The 21,263-nt window shown below is 41.8% G+C and overlaps 1 protein-coding gene across 2 annotated transcripts in view; it reads left to right on the top strand.

Annotated features, from left to right (window-relative positions):
• The window catches only part of zfyve28 (zinc finger, FYVE domain containing 28), a 264,825-nt gene extending 245,677 nt beyond the window's left edge, over positions 1–19,148 (top strand). The window contains exons 12-14 of one of the 2 annotated variants that reach the window (XM_078560667.1): positions 3,243–3,347; positions 13,091–13,194; positions 17,423–19,148. In XM_078560667.1, coding sequence (XP_078416793.1) covers positions 3,243–3,347; positions 13,091–13,194; positions 17,423–17,431 — 218 coding nt within the window. In that variant the 3' untranslated portion in view covers positions 17,432–19,148. Of the gene's footprint in view, positions 1–3,242; positions 3,348–13,090; positions 13,195–16,630 lie in introns of both variants that reach the window. The other variant, XM_078560661.1, reaches the window with a different exon arrangement.
• The last annotated feature ends 2,115 nt before the right edge of the window (positions 19,149–21,263 follow it).

Below are 21,263 nucleotides of genomic sequence, written 5' to 3'. Positions count from 1 at the left end.
GGGACAGGAATTTAGAAGACAAAAAGCAAATTGTGTTAAAATTGCATCGGCAATTTGCCCACCTTTCTCTGCAAAAATTAAAAATTTTGCTAAGGGATACAGGAATAAAAGATGGATAGTACTCTAAACTTAGAGGAGATCGGCGTTCGATGTGATATGTGTAAGAAATACAGAAGGACACCATTGCAGCCTATAGTGAGTCTGCCCTTAGCGAGGATTTCAATGAAGTTGTGGATTTAAAGGTGTGGGATAAAGAAGAGGATATTTTTGTTTTGCATTTCATAGATTTAGCCCGTCAACAATCATACACAGTAAAGAGAAGAAAATAGTTGTAGATCAGACAATGAAAAAGTGGATAGGGACCGGTTTGGGACCATCGGCAAAATTCATCACTGATAATGGAGGGGGGAATTTGCTAAAGATGAGTTTCGGGATATGTGTGCAAACATGAATATAATAGCTATGAATACAGCAGCAAAAAGCCCTTTTGGTAACAAAGTGTGTGAAAGGAATCACATGGTGATAGATGAGATGCTTTGTAGAATATTGGCTGATAGACCAAGCTGTAAATGGTTGGAAAGAATTTGGGGTATACACAGAGGTGCCAGATAAGGGACAACCAGCTCTATCTCATACATGGATATGCACGGAAAAGGTGCTTCCTCATAGGACTTATAAAGCTAAAGCCAGGCTAGTGGCACAAGGTTTTGAAGAAAAACTGGGTGACCAGGATATAAGAGTAGATTCACTTAGGGCAGGAAAAGTTATTCTGAAGATCATCTTAGCTCTGTTAGCTACAAATGCTTGGGAATGCAAATCAAATGATATTAAAGCTGTCTTCTGGTCAAGGACACCAACTTCAAAAGAAAGTTTTTCTCTGCCCACCGAAAGAGCCGCCAAACGTAGAAGGGACGCTCTGGAAGCAATAAATGCGCATATGGTTTAAATGGCACCTCCAGAGTTTGGTGTTTCTTAGTGAGGTCAGTTTTGTTAAAGTTGCGCTGTCTTCATTGGGAAGCAGACCTGGCCAATGTTTTATTGGCACCATGGAGAGAAACTTGCAGGCATCTTTATGATGCATGTAGATGATTTTTTTGTGGGGTGGTAGTAGCGAATTTGAAACAGCTGTCATTAATGGGCTCAGAACGGAGTTTAAAATTGGAAGTCAGGCTTCTGGTGCGCCTAAATACATTGGATTGGAAATCAGGTAGAGTGGATCACATGTCATTTTACATCAGCAATCCTACTTGCAGAATGTCAATCCCATTGCAATTAGTCGTGGCAGGGCCCCCCAGAAAGATAGAACGGCTTCTGAAACTGAAAAAGAGTAACCCTGAAGCCTAATTCAGCAACTCAGTTGGCTAGGCAAACAAACCAGGCCGGACGTCAGTTTTGACTAAAATGAACGATCCCAAGGTTGAAGAAATCACTCGAGCAATCAAAAACATTGACGAAATTAAAAATGGAGCAGTGTGTTTTGAAATTCCCTTCTTTGGGTTATCTTAGAAAAATGAAACTGTGGTTGGTGATGCATCTCAGGCAAATCTATGTGATGGATTTTTGAGTGTGGGAGGATTTAAAATATTTCTCGCAGGGGTAAAGGTCAATGTCGCCCTTTGGCATGGGAAGCGACAAAAATACAAAGAGTCGTAAAAAGTACATTGGCAGCAGAGACTCTTGCTCTTGTTGAGGTGGTAGATATGGCTTTCTTTATATAAAAGATGCTGGCAGAAATTTTAAATAGAGATGGGTATTCAGGAATGATGCCTATCGAATGTCTTATAGACAATAAATCACTTTGGAGAAAATGTTCATTGTACGAAAAGAGATTGCAAATTGGCATTGCAAGCTTAAAGCAGATGTTCAAGAATAAGGAGATCACCAAGATCAAATGGATTGATAACAGCTATCAATGTTCGATTGCTTCACGAAAAGAGGAGTGAACTCCAAGAAGTTATTGGAGATCCTCAAAGAGGGACGTCTTTTCCTTTGAGAAGACAAAAAAAAGGAACATTCTTTTTGTGTGGACATTTCTATACATGCTCTTCCTAAGAAGGAGGATTAAGGTTGATTTATTGAATGGAAAAATATATTGATTATTGTGTTATGGAAAAGAAGATCCATCTTTTTTGGATATATATACTTAAGGGTTACTTTCATCTTAAGAAGGGAATCTGTTGGAGAAGGAAACAGTTAACTCAGGGCGTTCAGTTGGTAATTAACAGTTAACTAGCTAAGTACCCATTTGAATGTATAAAAGAGAAAACAGGTGAGACAAGTTCTCTAGCATTTTATGGACTAAAAATAAAACTCTGTTGGAAGAAGCCAGTCTTAGTCTTTATCTTAGTCACAATACCTGCTTGAAATAATCATGAGATCTCACTTTCCTGACCACTCTGCCATTTGGAACCTTGTCAAATGCCTTACTGAAATCCATATAGACAACCTGCACTGCACTACCCTCATCAATCCTCCTCATTACTTCCTCAGAAAATTCAATTAAGTCAGTAAGACATGATCTTCCTCTAACAAAACCATGCTGACTATCCCTGATCAATCAGTGCATTTCAAAGTGACAGTTTATCCTGTGTCTCAGAATTGATTCCAATAGTTTGTCCGCCACCGAAGTGAGACTGACCGGGCTATAATTTTCTGACCTATACCTTGCACCCTTTATAAATAATGGTGCAACGTCCACAGACCTCCAATCTTCAGGGACCTTGGCAACCAATATGCACACAGCGGCAAGATCCCACAAACAGCAATGTAATAATGACCAGGTAATCTGTTTCTGTGATGTTGGTTGAGCAATAAATATTGACCAGGACACCGGGGAGAACTTCCCAGCTCTTCACAATCATGTCATGAGATCTTCCGTGTCCACCCAAAAGAGCAGACTAAGCCTCAGTTTGATTCATTGTCAGAAAGATGGCACTTCTGACAGTGCAGCATTCCATCAGCACTGCATTGAAGTGTCAGCCTGGACCTCTGTGCTCATCCTATAGCGAGACCTGAACCCAGAACCTTCTGACTCAGAAACGAAAGTTCAACTGAGCCACAGCAAGCACTGATTGCAGTGTGAACAGCTTACAGGTTAACCAATGGGAAAACCTGAGTCTCTAGGTAACACTATCAGTAAACACCGGATCTGTAATTGAGTATGTGACTATAAAAGCCACCAACTGAGCTTCCAAGTGTAAATACGCGAATTTGCTCCAATGCCATTGGCTTGTTTGTTTCAGGTGACCAGACGTTGAGAAGTCCTGCACTAGAAGACTGTGCTTTATGTCGAGAAAGTGTTTCTTCCTCTGACATTGCTAACAAGGCAAGAGATGAGGACCTTGAAGGTGAAGTATTAAGCATTTCCTAATACAATAGTAACCGTTGGGAGTGGATAGATAGACAACTGCCTTCAAAGATCTAATGTGTGAATTGATGCTTTTGGAGAAATGTACATCATTTTGCTTTACCATGTCCTTCAGTGGAGAAAAGTTATTAAGTATTGTTGAGAAAGGGGGTTGATGTTGGCCTGATGCAATAGCTTAGATTTGCCAGCTTTGACTGTACAAAGCAAGCCATTTTGTTTGAGGACTCATTGCACCAAGGCCTCTTTTAATATATTAACCTTTGCTGACCTTGACTCATTTAATTCCTTTAAATTAATCCCCTCCCATAGGAATTCAGTATTTGAAGCGTATAAGCGCCTTCTGCCAGGGCAGGGGACTTCTGCATGACTGCCTTCAGTCGATTGAGCAAAACTAGTTGGCCTGTTGTATAGTTCCTTCCTCACAAAATGGAGCACCTTATGCAACCATGTCCCTGTAATATTGAGAACAGCTGGCTGAACTTGCCCAATTTGACCCTGAGCACAGTTTCTGACACATCCTCTCCAATAAGAGTGCCATTCTCCACCCATGCCTTGCCCCACTTGCTGCTTTGACCCTCATCCATGCCTCCTTTACCCTGCAGACTTGACTATTCCAATTCTCTCCTGGCTGGCCTCCCACAATCTGTCCTCTGTAAATTTGAGCTCATCCAAAAATCAACTACTACCCTAAGACGCATCAAATCCTGGTCACTCATCACCCCCTATGCTTGCTGATCTGCAATGGTTCCTGGTCCAACAACTCCTTGATTTTAAAATTCTTACCCTTGTATCCAAAATGGCCTACCTTTCTCACTTTGCTCCCTGTCCCTGTATCCTGCTCTAGCGTACAGGGCTCTCAGCACTTTTCACTGTTTCAACTCTGAACTCTTGTGCACCCATGATTTCCTTCACACCACCAGTGTTGGCTGTACCTTCAGTTGCCTCAGCGCTAAGCTTCTTTACCTCTCTACTACTTCAGGTGTCTCCTTAAAGCCTACCTCTTAGAACAAGCTCTTGGTCACCTGCCTTGATACCTCCTTGTGATTCAGTGTCAAATTTTATCTGATAACACTCCTGTAAAGCGCATTGTGGCATTTTACTAGATTAAAGGTGCTATATAAATGTTTTCATTGCAAGTCTTCAGCCACCTGTGTTTCACTGGGCAGGGCACCACTAAATCTCTTGTGCTGTGAGAAATGGAACATTTCTGTTTGTAGCATTGGGCTGAATTTTACGTTGCAAAAGTAGAACTATTGTAGCCCCATGGAAGCGTCATATACAGTGTGATGAAAAGACCAAAGGAATGGTTACTAAATTTACTGACAACACGAAGCTAGGTAGGAAAGTAAATTGTGAAGAGGACATAAGGAGGCTACAATGGGACATTGGTTAAGTGAGTGGGGAAAGATCTGGCAAATGGAGTATAATGTAGGGAAATGTGAAATTGTTCTTTTTGGCAGGAAGAATAAAAAAGAAGCTTATTATCTAAATGGTGAGAGATTGAGGTGCTCTGAGATTCAGAGGGATGTGGGTGTCCTCGTGCATGAATCACAAAAGGTTAGCATGCAGGTACAGCAGGTAATTGGGAAAGCTAATAGAATCATTTATTGTGAGGGCAATTGATTACAAAAGCAGGGAGGTTATACTTCAGTTATACAGGGCATTGGTGAGACCACATGTGGAGTATTGTGTATGGTACTGGTCTCCTTATTTAAAGAAAGATGTAAATGTGTTAGAAGCAGTTCAGAGAAGGTTTACTAGACTAATGCCAGGAATGGGCAGGTTGTCTTATGAGGACAGGTTAGGCTTGTATCCACTGGAATTTAGAAGAGTAAGAGGAGATTTAATTGAAACCTTTAAGATCCTGAGGAATCCTGACAGGGTTGATGTGGAGAGGATGTTTCCTCGTGCGAAAATCTAGAACTAGGGGTCACCGTTTAAAAATAAGGGGGAGCTCATTTAAGACAGATATAAGGAGAAAGTTTTTATCTGAAGGATGAGAGCCTGTGGAACTCTCTTCCTCAATAGGCGGCGGAAGCAGAAACTTTGAATATTTTTAAGGCAGAGCTGGATAGATTCTTAATTAACAAGGGGGTGAAAGCTTATCGGGGGTAGGCAGGAATATGGGGTTGAGGTTACATTCTGATCAGCCATGATCTTATTGAATGGCAGAGCAGGCTCGAGGGGCCGAGTGGCCTTCTCCTGCTCCTAATTCATATGTTCGTATGTGCTGACATCGGGTCACAAACCCGACAGCATTACGCCAGTCTGCAATAATAGGGTAGTCGTGTGGGCTCCGAAATCGATAATCCGTCCGCCATTTTGATATTGATAATTAAGGGCCTTTTAAGCTAATTAGTCCAATTGACTGAAATAATACATTCCCGAAGCAATAATGTGGGTGCATGTGAAACACGCTTGGCGGGAAGTTCATTTTTTTTTTATTTCCAATTATAGGGCAGGTATAAAGGCTGAAGGTGGGTCTGTGCCTGACTTTATCAGGAGGGGCTGCAGACAGTTATTTCTTTAGGAAATCTTCATAAACCTCTAATTATAATCAAGGCCACCCCTCAGTGGAGTGTCCAGAAACTTGTTTACCCTGGGCATTGTGTACTCTTTGAGAGAGACCCCCTCCAGTGAGAATGAGACCTGAGTGGGATTACCCAGCCTACAGATATTACTGCAAAAAGGCTTTGCGGCCATGGCTAGATTCCCAAGGGCGCAAAAGGTCATTGATTATACCCATGTAGCAATCAAGGCACCAGCAGGAAAGCCAGGGGCATTTATAAACCGCAAGGGGTACCAGCCCATCAGTGTACAGATGGTGTGCGACCACCAGCCACAAATCTTGCATGTTGTACAACGTACCCAGGGAGCAACCACGACTCCTCTATCCTCAGGCACTTCCAAGTGTCAGGGATGTTTATGGCCCCGGATATGTTGGATGAATGGCTGCTTACTGATTGAGGTTATCCCCTCAAGAAGTGGCTCGTGACTCCTGTTAGACGTGGGAACACAGATCTTGAGCACCAATATAAAGAAAACAACGCCAAGACCAGGTCCATCATTGAGCAAACAATTGCTGCACCTTTCAGAGGAGAACCCCTTTTAGGAGGATGAGTTGAGGGAGACAAACTGGTCCTTTAATGAGTCGGAGGAAGAGGAGGCTGAGCCGCAGCAGGCTATTTTCAGGGAGGATCTTGATGGCCACGAGATGCAGGAAGCTCTTATCATGAGTCAATTCCAATAGATGAGTCCCTCATATGAGTAATGTCAATCAGCCAAACAATGTCAAAAGTCAATGCGCATAATCCTGTAATCAAATGAGACCATCATTTGATCCCTTCTCCATCCGTGCAAACACATTTCATAAACAAATGCATCCGGGTAAAATGTGAAAAGTGCCGTTCATTTGTATACACAGAAAGGCAGATGAATGTGAAAATCTCTCATGATAAGGACACCCATGTGTGACAAATGTGGGGATTTCTTGAATCTTTTTTGGGTGCTGTGGTGTGGTGCCCACCCCTCGCTGCTAGCTGCGGTGGAGATAGGCTGCTTACCCAGCCAGTTGGCGATCTGCTGACTTCTGGAATGGACTTGCACCCACTGCTGAGGTACAGAAAATTCAGCCCATTGTGTCTTTATAAAAGAGCATTAACTGTTGCTCAATAACATGTTCGATTGTAATGTTACAGGCAGGAGGCACTACTGAACAGCGCTACTTTCTCCTCTCACTATCCGTCCATAAACAGAAAGGTGTTTTTGATTTGTTTCCCTCTTTATAAGCAGCGGTGCATTTCCCAACCCCCTCAGTTTTGGTGTGATCCAATTTTCTATTAATAACCCCACAGCAAACTCGATAAAATGAATTCAAAGGGTTAGTTTATTTGCACACACTCAAAAACGTGGGAGGAAGGTCACAATGTCACCTCCATGCTCAGACAGCAAAGAGAGGGATTGAGAAAATAAGGTTTTAAATTACAGACACCTCAGAGATAAAAATAAATATTGGTTCACGTGGGTTCCAGAGTCCAGAATCAAAGTCCAATGTGGTATCCTTTCATGGAGGTCAATGGGTTGAAAACCGATGAGGTAGAAATCACTCTTCCGATGGTGTTGACTTCACGTGACGAGATAGGCACGTAGAGATGAATCGGTCTTGTAGGCGATAGTACAGATGTTTCTGCTGGAACTATGTAGGTGGGGCCAGGTGTTCAACCTAGGCCAGAGTGCATTTTCTGTGAGGCTGCCAATTAGATGGTAAACAGCAGACTGAGCTTTGCAGCAATATTACTGGTTCCACAAGTGAGAAGCCCATGTCACATGACTCCCACCTCCCCATATTGTCTTTGACAAGGGACGTATATCCCTTGTCTGGGTCTGACATTGTTAAATGTCTCAACCATTAAAAATTGAAAGAAAGGTTGCCGGGCCCTTTGTCTTAGCAGAGGAGCAGTTTCCTGTTGGCCAGCCTGGGTTACGAAACGCAGATGCCCTTTGTATCGCTGTCTTTGAATTTGGCCTGTGCAGCCCACAGGGGGTCATTGGTGGCTCCCCAGAGATAATGATGTGCGAGTTTCCCCGATACTGCCAGGCAGCCCCTTTTGTTCAGGGGTCACAGACAGACATTGATTCAGCCGTTTTAAGAACTTCATCCAATTTTAAATTTCTAGAAATAGCAATGAGCATATTTCTAATGTATTTTGTAAAAAAAAAATACAGAATGAGGTCTTAGTCCCTCACAGTAACTAGCTTCAGAAGTGACCACAAGGGGGTATCTTCAACTTCTACCTGAAACAGATAACAAAGTCAGTGAGGTAGCAGGAACTCCTTGGGTTTAAGTCATCAGCTGAAGTTCAGAACCAAACCAAATGTGTGTGGCAGACTTAGAAATCAGATACCTGAACCATATAAGTCTACAGTGTCCCAGGGTGCTGTTGATTATTGACCAGCAATCTGACTCACTCATGGACGTGGAGCTTAATTTGAATCGCAGCTCAGGATAAGTCAGCGACCTAACTGGCTGAGCAAGCATTGAGAAGCTTAAGACACAGCTTCCAGTGGTGGAGCGATTAAAGTCAGGGATACACAAGACTCTGTAATGAAAGGAGCGCAGATATTTTGGAGGGTTGTAGAGGTTGAGAAGATTACATAGTGTGGTGTGCTTATTATCCTTAGCTGTTAACCTTTGCCTAACCTTTCTGAACTTGGATAAATGGGGTGTCTTCCTGTGAGACAAACAACCCCACCTATATGGATTGGTTTGAAGACTTTTTTAAATTTAAAATTTAAAAAAGACTTCTCGTGCATGTCAGATACTGGCTAGCTGAAAGTTATTTTTTGCTGTTTCTACACAAAACACAACACTCCTGGTTTAATTGGAGCATGAGCAAGATAGAGAGTCACACTGAAAACCTGGCGTTAACCTGGACCTGAAACGAGGTGTTTGACCATCACCTTGTGCCTGTGTCTGTGAGACCATCATCGTTTGTGTGTGTGTGTGTCCTCTTTTTGTCCATCTCTCTTGGCACATGTGCACTCTCTTGCTCTTGCTTCATGTCTCTTGACTGTATATCTCTTTCTTTTGCATGCACATGCACTCACTTAAGCACTTTTTTTTCTTGTCTGCTCTGTCTGTGTTTCTGTGCATCTATCCTTACTTGGCTCCTCAATTGGGCAAAGGTTGCCAGATAAATTCTGAACAAGCACCACTTAAAGAGCTGTCTGCCAAATGCACTATAAAGAAAAACAGCAATTAATTCTACATCTTTGTTTTCCTGAGGCAGTGCATTGCAGATGTTCTCAACTCTGTGTAAGAGCTGTGTTTATGGGTTTGCTTTTAACCAACTTAACTTCAATTATGTCCCTTCTGTTTTAGATTTCAATGACAACAATTACTTGTATTTATTTAGTGACTTTAATGTAATAAAATATCACAAGGCGCTTGACAGTATTTTTTTAAAAATTTAACATCGTGGCACATTTTGGAGCAGATGACTAAAAGCTTGGTCAAAGAGGTAGGTTTTAAGGAGTTTTAGAGGAAGAAAGTGAGGTAGAGAGGCAGAGAGGTTTAGGGAGGGAATTCCAGAGCTTAGGACCCAGGCAGCTGAAGGCACAGCAACCAGTGGTGGAGCAATTAAAATTGGGAATACTCAAGAGGCCTCAATTAGAGGAGTGCAGAAACCTCGGAGAGTTGAGCTGCTGCAGAAGATGAAAGAGATAGGGACGAGCCAGATCATGGAGGGATTTGAGAACAAATTATTTTAAAGCTGAAAGATTGTATAACCAGGAGCCAGTATAGGTCAGCGAACGCAGGTAATGGGTGAACGGCATTTGGTGTGACTTAGGACACAGTGCAGCAGAGTTTTGGATGACCTCAAACTTACAGAGGGCAGATGTCAGCCAGCAGCATGTTAGAATAGCTAAGTCTGGAGGTACTGTTGGGAGTGAGGGTGCGGTTGGGCAGATCAGTAGCGGTGGAAATGTCTTGGTGAATGGAAGGCCAGGGGCTAGACAGTTGGAGTTTGAGAGCAGAACAAATGCTGTCACCCATTACCTGTTTTCACTGACCTGCACTGGCTCCTGGTTATACAATGTTTAAAATAATTTGTCCTCCAATCCCTCCGTGATCTGGCTTCTCCCAATCTCTTTCAAGTTTTGGGTGGAGCCAGGCAATGTTACGGATGTGGAAATAGGTGGTCTTAGTGATGGCATGGATATGTAGTCAGAAGCTCACCTCAGTTGCATATGGCACCAAGGTTTCCTGCTGGAGGGAATTTTTCACGACTTCGTACAATCCAGTTAGGTCTCTCTTTCATCTGTTCAAACCCAGAGGAGATCACTTAGTCTCTCCTTATAGCTAAATCCCTTCATCCAAGGTATTGTGCTAAATGATTGCTATACTTGCTCCAAGGCCTGTGCATCTGACTTTCAGTTACACACGGAAGCTTAGTGCTCATCTGAGTCTACGTGACTGACATAAATTATTAGTCCAATTATTTATTCCACTGCGATTCGATTGAGGCTGCAAAATCTTCAAACACTGCTGTGACCTCATTGCCTTAATGTTTAAATAGTCTTCAAGCTACTTAACCTATGCTAGGATCTCAGCAAAAAGACAGGGAGGCCTACTAGCTATTTCAACATTATATAAAAGATCCAGTGTTTGCTTGTGATTACTGAATAAGCAATTGGTAGTTGGAGTACTAAACAGTTTAGTCCCAAATAGTTTGGCAAAATATAAAATCATAACTTTAAAACCCATTGCTGATGTAATTAAACAGCTTTTCTGATAATTACATAAGATCATATACCATGCAACTCATGGGCACAGGTGTGATTGAAGATTCGGACAATGATTACAAATAACAAACAAGCAAATTTGTTAATGTCTTACATCCAGGTAATTCTATGAACAGCATAATTTTAACACACCAATAACTCTGGTCCCTGTATCCATTCACTTGTTGAAGAAAGTGAAATGTTTTGAAGAAAATTGCAAGTCATTCCAATGTACTCAGCATCCTTTTGACCATTGCATCATTCTTAATGGTCATTCAGGTTGAATTAAATGTTAAATTGAATTAAACTGTTCTAGAAATGTGCAGTTTCCTCCTAAGCATGCAATTTTTAATGAACCAGAGTATTTCAATAGGCAGCTGCTAATTTGTAATATCAACTGAAGTTTTAACTACCCGAGTTATCCATGCGCCATTATTCATTTTGAAGCTCAACCAAACTGAATACCATGTGTTGATTTGCATCCAGAAGTTTTGTTAAGTTTTTTTTAATCACTCAAACTTCCTCTGCCAATTTTCTTCCCTCCTCCTCCGAAGGATTCTTGTGGAGTCAGGGTTTAATGAATGCTGAATGGCCTCCCCATGTGTATTCCCATCCAGTTCACTAATGTCCTTTAGGGAAGGAAATCTGCCCTCCTTCCCTGGTCTGGCTTACATGTGACTCCAGATCTACAGCAATGTGGTTGACTCTAAACTGCCCTCTGAAATGGTCTAGCAAGCCACTCAATTCAAGGGAAATTAGGGATGGGCAACAAATTCTGGCCTTGCCAGTGGCACCCACATCCCATAAAAGAATAAGCATAAAACACCGTATTCTCATTGTGAACATGTCTAGTCTCAACCTGGAGATGGTCGCCTCCAGCAATATAATAATCTATACAGGAGCTTAAAGTTCCTTTTAATTTCAAAATACTTTTTTTTGCTAAAATTGTGCACATTGTCTTGTATCTTGTATCTTGTGTTACGTTGAAGCATGTGTTTCAATCTGTAGCATTTTATCTAAAATCTACAACTGAGGCACTTTCTATATGTTGAGAGGGGCTGTTTTCAGATAGCTTGGGGTTCATTCACTGTTAACTGGAAAAATATGTGACGGGCACAGACTGTCCCTGGCAGAGAAAATGTGCACTAAGCTGTTTTGTATGTGCAGATTTTTTTTTTGTAGAATGCTTCTGTTCAGCCTAGATATTACCCACCTTGGCTTGCTGGCTTTCCTCTTAACTGATAGGGCTTGAATGTCACCCTTGAACCTGATCAAATGAAGCATTGAGCAGGAACATTTTAAAATAAGGAATTCAAAATAAATTTTTTAAAATCAAAATAAATGAAAGGAGTTGAAGTGAGTGTAGTCAAGGGTGAGGGGGTAATTGTGTTCTAAATATTTACTCCAGGCATAGTCTCACCTTTTTAAATAGAGTATAATCTTGCCGCAGACTGCCAAGTGTGCAATTAGAGCAGACCCAGCTCTTGATTACTGGTTTCCTTCTCAAACTCTGCATGTTTCTGTGAGGTAAGGAGGCATTAAAGTGACTACCAAAGGAGGAGAACAGCATAGGAGGGATTCTGTTCAGTAGATGATGCGCTTTTTCCACTGTCGCTCCACACACATACACAATATACACACTCATTGAATCATAGTCATTTACTGCAAAGGAGGAGGCCATTCAGCATATCAAATCCATGTTGCCCCTCTAAAGAGGAAACCAGTCAGTCCCGTTCCCCCACTCCTATCCCATGTCCTACAAGTTTATTTCCCTCAAGTGTCCATCCAGTTTCCTTTTGAAATAATTCTTCATCTCTGCTTCCACCGTCCTCATGGGAAGCGTGTTCCAGGTCATTGCCATCCAAAAACGTTCTCCACACATCTCTTACCAGAAACCTTATATCTGTGTCCCCTATTCCTTGTACCATCAGCCAATGGAAACAGTTTTCCTTGTCTGCCTTGTTTAAACCTATCATAATTTTGTACACCTCTATCATCTCCCTTTGCTCCAAGGAGAACAACACTGGCTCCCCCAACTTGGCCTGGTAGCTAAAATGTCTCCATTCCTCAAACCATTGCAGTAAATCTCTTCCGCACCCTCACAAGGACCCTTGCATATTTCTAAAAGTGCAGTGAGCAGTTTTGGACGCAGTGTTCTAGCTGTGGCCTAACCAGAGCTTTATAAAGGTTTCCCACATGCTTTCCTCCTTCATGTACTGTTAATTTGAACACAGATATTCCAAAAGAAATTATATTGAGTGATGTCCCACCTAATGAATTCTAAAATTAGATTAAGATGTAATTATGTCTATTTATAACCTTTAGTTTTTTCAGCAGTAAGTAGTGTTGTGAGGGGGGAGAAATTACTGACTTTGGTTACATGATTCAGTGAAAGTTTACCTGTTGCTGATGGACTCTTATCTTTCCTGTTTGTGACAGATCCTCCAGAATGGGTACCAGATGATGTCTGCAGTTACTGTACTGCATGCAAGGCACCGTTCACTGTGATCCGAAGAAAGCATCATTGCAGAAGCTGTGGAAAGGTAATTTATTAAGCACTGGGCTCAATGGAAATGAATGAAATGGATTTCCAGCCCCAAAGTAAATATGGAATTCATGAAAAGAACAATCCAATTTCACTTGACCTATGTCCAGGTTCTTAGCCCTGGCAGCGGTGTTGATTGGAGTTGACAGTAAGATGATAACCATGTGCCATGATATAGTTTCAAAATATAAGTGCCCTATTGGTTATGGTTCTTGACGAACAACCCAAGCGTCCTGAGCTCAACGTTCATCATAATGCAAGTTGTGAAATTGAATCCACTCAACCTTGTAATTTTTGAGCTAGCATCAGAAATTAGACCATTAGAGATTCCAGATTAGTCTAAAAACCCAACTGATTTACTAATCTTCTTCAAGGAAGGGATTCTAGCAACATTGCCCTGTCTGGCGTCCATGTGACTCCAGTCTCACTCTGCATGATTGATTCTTGGTGTCCTCTGGGTAACCAGGGGCGGGCAGTAAATCTTGCCTTGCCACTGTCACCTAAATCCAAAAATACAGTTTTGAATTGGAAGAGTGAAGAGAATCGTAGTTTTGGCTCTGTAGAAGGAGGGAGTACGATGATTTCTTCTAGTCAAAGTTAACTTTTAAATATAATGGGATGAATTTAATGGACTTAAAATGATAAAATAAACTGGCAATGCAGAAAATAATCTAGTACGGTTGACAAATCCCTAGGAGCTGATGGTTTCCACTCCAGCATATTAAGAGGAAATTGCAATGTGTAAGCCATAATTTTGGAAAGCTTTCTACATCAGAAAATTGCAAATGGGAGACATACCAGGTAACTACAGACCTTTTCGTTTCTCATCAGCTGTGGGAAAGTTATTCTGATCTATCATCAGTAACCAAGCGACAGAGCACTTGGACAATTATGAGCTGATCAAAGAGAATTTGCACGGTTTTGTGGTGGGTAGGTCATATTTTAGTCTAATCCGGTTGAATGAAGGGGTCATTAGCATAGTAGATAGGAGGTGGTCTATAGATGTTGTCTCTATGGACTTCCAGGAGGCATTCGATAACATTCTGCACTGGAGATTATTTACAAAAATGAAAGTACACAGAATTGGAGGTAACCTTGTGGCCTGTCACATAGACACAGAAATGGGTCATTTGGCCCATCCAGCCCATATCGGTGTTTATGCACCACTCAAACCTCCTCCCATCTTTTTCCCACCTAAATCTACCAACGTAACCATCAATTTCCTTCTCCGTCATATGCTTGTCTAGTTTCTCCTTAAATGCATCTATACTATTCATTTTAACCACTCCCTGTGGTAGGGAGTTCCACATTCTCACCACTCTCTGGGTAAAGAATCCCCTATTGGATTTCTTGGTGACTACCTTATATTGATAGCCTACAGGTATGCTCTTTTCCACAAGAGCAAACATCCTGTGCCCACTCTATCAAAACCTTTCTTAAAATATTAAAGACATCCATTAGGTCACACCTCAGCCACCTTTTCTCAAGAGAGAAGAGAACCAGCTGTGAGTCTGAAGTCGCATGTAGGCCAGACCAAGTAACGATGGCAGATTTCCTTTCCTAAAGGGCATTAGTGAACCAGATGGGTTTTTTATGACAATCAATGATAGCTTCATGGTCACCATTACTGAGACTAGCTTTCAATTCCAGATTTTTTATTAATTAATTCGACAGATACGTTCAAAATCATGAGGGGGGCTGCTGGATAGAGTAGATAGGGAGAAACTGTTCCTGCTTGTAAAAGGATCAAGAACAAGAGGGCACAGTGTTAAAGTGATTTGCATAAGCAAATGTGATGTGAGAAAAAGCTTTTTCTCACAGCGATGGCTCAAGTCTGGAATGCACTGCCTGGAAGTGTGGTGAAGGCAGGTTCAGTCAAGGCATTCCAGAGGCCATTAGATGATTGTTTCTATTCAAACGATGCGCTAGGGTGCGGGGAAAAGATAGGAGAATGGCATGAAGTCATAATGCTCACTCGGAGAGCCGGTGCAAACACGATGGGCTGAATGGCCTCCTCCTGCACCATAACATTCTGTGATAATTGAATTTAAATTCAATTGGTGTGATTTGAACCCATAGCTTGAGGGCATTGGCCTGGGCCTCTGGATTTACTAGCCCAGTCACACTACCACTATGCCACCATTTCCCCCATGTGTCATTTATCTTCCCCAAAAGGCTGAGAATGCTGGGTCAGTTGCTGTTTTCCAGACTGAGATTGTTAGATTTTTGTTAGGTCGGGATGTGAAGCAAAGGCAACTCAATGGAGTTGGAAGTGCAGATCAGCTATGGCCTATTTGAATGGTGAAACAGGCGTGAGGGACTTGGAGGTGCATGTGTATGCACAGTTCACTTTTATAAAATAGTTCAGAATATTTGAAATTAACTAGCAATTAAATGGCAGCACCTTATGATTGTGCTGGAAGAAATGAACATAGTAAATCTTCCCCCAGTGTTGTCAACAACCCAGCAAAGCTTTTCCACCTTTCTAGCCTGAACTGTATCTCGTTAGAGTGTCAGGAGCCCTACCCATTGCAACCCTGGGAAGGCAGAAAGAGCAGGTGCTGAATAGCTCTTATTGGCTCCTGTTTCTCACTGGTCGAACCTCATACACCTTTTGGTGTAAAGTTTGTCAGCATATGTGCTTATTATATCTTTCCTCACACTATAAACTATCCCTCTTTATGGCTAGGTCACCTGCTTCCATATGTCTACTGAGGCAACCATCAAGGGAATGGCCAAAAGTGATACTTATTCCTTATTTTGGTCAGGTGGATAAAATTGGAAATAATATTTTAGAATCATTAGGGCTACATGAGAAATTGCAACTACTGAAATTAGGAGAGTTGGGGGAACCATAGCTCGCTACTGGAACCTTGCTGAGTTTTACTATTGTCAGTTCCTCTGAGTGCCTCGTGATCTTCTGCAATGAAAGATTATTGGTATGACTTATGGAAGGGGAAAGGTGTTGCAATGAAATGGATATCTTATCTTAAAACAGGAAAGCTGGTTCGAGAATGGACTGTGATATTTCCACTTGAGGTGGGGGGGCAGTCCAAAACTAAAGACTATAAATACAAGGTAGTCAATAATGAATTTGGGAGAAACTTAGCCACAGAGTGGTTAGAATGTCAAACTCGCTACCACAGGGAGCAACTGAGGTGAGTGACATGGATAGATTTAAGGGAAAGCTAGTAATACTTTAGGGAGAAGGGATTAGAAAAATATGGTAGATGGCTCATGTGGAACATAAACACTGACATAGACCTGTTGGCCCCAATGGTCTGATTCTATACTGTAAATTCTATGTATGAACTATTCATTTATACCCATGTCTTCACTTTAAAAATGTTATGGGAGCCTCCAGAACTTGACTGTTGACCTTTTTGTTTTTCCCCCTTGCATGTATGAAGTTTAAATGCCTTTTCATTTAACAGATCTTCTGCTCACGTTGCTCTTCTCATTCTGCTCCCTTACCTCGATATGGCCAGATGAAACCAGTCCGGGTCTGCACACACTGCTACATGTTCCATGTGACGCCCTTCTACAGCGACAAAGCAAGCATCTGAGAACTGCTGAGTGAGCTGCCGGGTTCTGGCATGCATGAACTAGTTCAATACGATTGCAACTGATGGTTAAATGCCACCAGCGAGACGTGTTGGCATTGTTTATTTTTAGTTGCAATGGAAATTTGGATGAGCCTTTCTTAGAGCCAACGAGGTAGTTCTGAAGCTGTAACTCCAAGTGGAAATTTTTGTACTGACCTTTTTAAATGCATTTTGATAATGAGCTGCTAAAAGGAAGTACTGAGCTTCCATAGCTGTTCCTCTGTGGTACGGTCTTCCACAAATTTGTATTGGAGCTTGAAAATATCCTGAACTGAAGGAAGGCACTACAGGGGTGGTGGGAGAGAGGGAGGAGAAAAGAGAGCTATCTGGAGGCCTTGCGATACTAGACCTCCTGTGTCCCTACTGTTGTACACTGATGACAGTTCATGCATTGGTGTAACGTTCATCTAATCACAGCAGAAGTGTTCCAGATCTTTGGAGATCAGGAGAGATTCTTTGGAAATTCCATTTGTACTGCTTAATCAAAGTCAGTGCCATCATCTGTCGAGCAACAGCAGTGTCACTGTTAAAGTTGCTTTCAGCAGAAACCTCACACTTTGAATGTTAGGTGATACATAATCTGTATAGTTTTATTTTGACATTCCTGTTATATTTTTACAGTCAATTTAGATCTCTCTTCCTTTTGAGGAGCAAGTGATGGCATTACCTCCTGTGTGGTGAGTTGGCACAGCATGGCGGTGAACAGATGCCTACACTGCAAAGTTCTCGATCTCAACGGTGCTGTTGTGGAAATGTTGAACAAACAGACACCACCTCACTGCTGGAGGGATCAGAGGGCGGATTAACCTTAATTTTTCCAATAGCGACCTGCTGCACACACATTGGGGAAAGGAGAGAAAAATTTGTCAGTGAGATTTACGAGTTTGAAACTGCACTTAAATAAGGTTTTGATGTTGGGTAGCTACTTGTGTGTGGCTGTAGCATTTAAATGGATAATCAATACACACTGTTGAGTTGTACAATTAATGGTTAACTTGGCATCATCTGGAACCTTTACATATCTAACCACTTCCAGAATATAAGTTCTGTTTTCTTTCCGATAAAGGTACCAAGACCATTTATGAGACCCATACTGCGAGGGTGGCTAAACACTAATAGCCTAAGCTTAGCAATCAAAGCTGTGGCAACCACGTGGACATGCTGTCTTTATCAGTTAAAAATTGAGGCTCCCACTTCCCTCCTCCCACACCCCAGATGTTCTTCCTATTTTGCCCTGAAGCTATTTCCTCTTGGCCAAGTGCAGTTCCTTGGGCATTGATTTGGTAACTCTCACAAGTAGCTACTCTGCATTTGTAAGCTGGTGCTGTGTTGACGATGGATGGCATCACGTTAACCCTCAATCCTGTTTTGATTTGGTAACTCTCACAAGTAGCTACTCTGCATTTGTAAGCTGGTGCTGTGTTGACGATGGATGGCATCACGTTAACCCTCAATCCTGTTTTGACTGCTTGCCACCAAACTTTGCAAGAGGAATTTTCTTTCCTGCTCTTCCTCAACCCAAGCTCCATGGTTAAAAGAACAATTGTAGCTTCCCTACTGTTGCTATTGCAACCAAAATCAGCATAAGCCCTGGAACACCTGCCCTCCATGGCATAGCAGTACATTGGGCAGTGCCTTTGCCTGTTAGACCATTAAGGAGCCCCTAGTCTGGGTGATGGTTCAGTCCTGTTCTATCTACTTAACATCAAATTAACCGCCCTCATATCTAACTTCACTTCAAAAAAAAATTTCTATTGCAACAATAAGCAAAGTACTTGACAGAAAACTGACATTGACTTAAGAACAGCCAAATAATCTTGTAGAAGCTAAATGCAATAAAGCAAAACAATAATCAGTTTTCGTCATGACTGAGGTCACTGCATGAATCCAGCAATTGCAGGCTAAAATAACTTGGGTGGGAAACCAACATCTCTTTAATGCTGTTGGAAATTAAAGACGGTGTTATGAGAGATTGCCAGGAAAATGGCTTGCATTTAGTGCAATGTAGTCAATATATCCTGAAATCCTAATGGTGGTAAAGGATTTTAATCTCTGAATGTTACCTAACTCCTTTCTCAAACATGTTTGTACGGTCTTGGCTGCATATAGAACAAAAATGCCAGGTGAACAGAGAATTTTCAGATGTATTTTCCACAGAGTTGATAGTGAAAGAATTTATCACCATGCAATAACCTTGGGAAGAAAGGACTATGATAACTTTCCTCCCCTCCCCTTTAAAACAAAGGCCTTGAGTATATTACCCCAAAGTTAACAATACATTTCCAACCTTTCAGCAATGTTCACATGCTGTTTGTAGGCAATATAAAAGCATTTGTTCTTCAGGGGTGCAGGGCATTCTGTTTGTAGTATTATGTGGTTTGGCAATGGGAGTTTGAAAACATGGTTGCCCAACCTTGGTTCCTTTCTCCACTCTTCTCATTTTCCTTCTCTCCACACCGCGAGAGAAATAGCACAGACAAATACATTAAGGAAGCTCAATGTTCAAAGTTCTGCTCTTCTCTCTTCCGCCATCACCCTCCCATTCACTAATCAATTTCTATCAATTAATCTACCACAAACCCAGACATGAGGTGAGGAAAACACCAGGGTGAGAGAGCTTTGTGAACCAAGGACCATTTGTTTGTGAAGAATATCAGTGTGGGATTATCTTTTCTAGTTGCTATTAAGCCTTCAGCTGAATGTGCTTCACCCATTCTTCCATTGCACACAGAGGGTTCCATCTCATCTCTGCCATTCACCTCCCCCCACTGCTGTAAATGGCTATGGAGTAATCATGGAGACAAACCAGTAGTCTGAGGGGTCTAACTTGTCTCTGATGTTTGCGATCTTCAAGTAGGGTGACTGGGATATGGGGCTAATTATGGGTACAAATGAGTAGTCATCACTTCTGTTAAGGCATCAACCAATCGCACCACTCCTTTGTGTTTTAGCATTATAATTAACTACTGTGTGGGTGATCATGACATCTTTCCAAATTAAACACCATAATCGTGTTGGATCTGGAGGGCCAGATGTTGCTGGACTTGTGTAAAAATCTCCCCTGAGTTAATATTGTAGATATAAATAAGTAACAATGGATTCGCCTGCTGGCAGCTGACTTAACTGCCTTCAGGTAATCCCAATTGTTTCCAGCCTTCGGATGGTCAATAAACCAATTTTTGCAGTGGTGAGTTTTGGAATAACAACAGCAAAATGTGGAACACGTCATTGCTATTATCACATTCAAGATATTCAGCAACACAACAGAATCTTTGTCCAGTGCACGGTTTCTGAATTCTTAAAGCATGTCCCATTGAAACCCATCTCTGTAAAACCGTTTGCTGTAAGGCTGCCATCCTATTCAAAACTCGCTCTTCTTTAAACTAGTCACGTTGCTTTGTAATGGGAAGTTTCTCCAGGAGCAGAGTTGGACTGATGGCTGCCAAGGAGTTGTGATGCATCAGTGCTGTCCGATTATGGTCTTCAGCAGTCGCGATGGAGCTGGGACATGCTGATTTCCTGTTCTCCAATCATTTACAACACTTTGTGACAGTTTTTTTTTTAAAACTCTGCAATGTTGCACAGATGTCCTTTCTCCATTCCACCCCACTCCCCTCCCCCAGAGGCAAGCTTCGGGCATGAATTTTCAGCTGCATCGTTGGTCTTCTCCCAAAATCCAGCACTACGTCACTGTTGTGATATTAGCTGCTTCAGCGTTAACTGGAGAAGTTCCTTTTCCGAGGGCCATCAGCCTGTGGAGTTCTCTTTCCCCATAAAGCAGTGGAGGCTGGGCCATTGAATTTAATCAAAGCTGAGTTAGATAGATTTTTGATGGACAAGGCGGGCAGACAGGAAGGTGGCATTGAGACCAGAACCAGATTAGCCATGATCTTATTGAATGGCAGAGCAAGCTTGAAAGGCTCGAGAACCTGGTCGCTTGATTTTTCAAGTGTACAGTGATATTTTCAAGGAGGAATATCCTTTCCCTACAACGTACAAGGGACAAACTCTGGTTGGATCACTGGACTAATTTGTGATGGCAGGGTGGGGGGTGTTGTTGGCATAGACTATTTTGGGGCCATTTCCAAAGTCACTCTCATACATTAAGAGCAAAGAAACAAATCTGGGTCTGGCAAAGGCTTTGCATCATTTGCTAATTATTCAAATTTGAATATAATTAAATGCAAATTTTGACCGCTTGTTGTGTCTCTGAACATTCCAGAGCTGATTCTGTGTATCTGATAAGTTTTTAAAAAGTTTTAAACTGTATCACTGATCTGATTGTGGCCTTAATGCCACTTTTCCTGCCTGTACCCTTAGATTCTTGACTAACAAGGGAGTCAATTTAACTCTGCCGTAAAAACGTTCAAAGACTTTGCCTCTACTGCTCTCTGGGAAATGTGTTCCACAGACTCTCAACCATCTGAAAGAAAACATTTCTCCTCATTTCCATTTTCAATGG

The sequence above is a fragment of the Cetorhinus maximus genome, chromosome 2, assembly GCF_964194155.1.
Source record: "Cetorhinus maximus chromosome 2, sCetMax3.hap1.1, whole genome shotgun sequence".
NCBI lineage: Eukaryota > Metazoa > Chordata > Chondrichthyes > Lamniformes > Cetorhinidae > Cetorhinus > Cetorhinus maximus.
The sequence above is the reverse complement of the archived record's forward strand: the minus strand, read 5'-3'. Positions and strand labels throughout refer to the sequence as shown.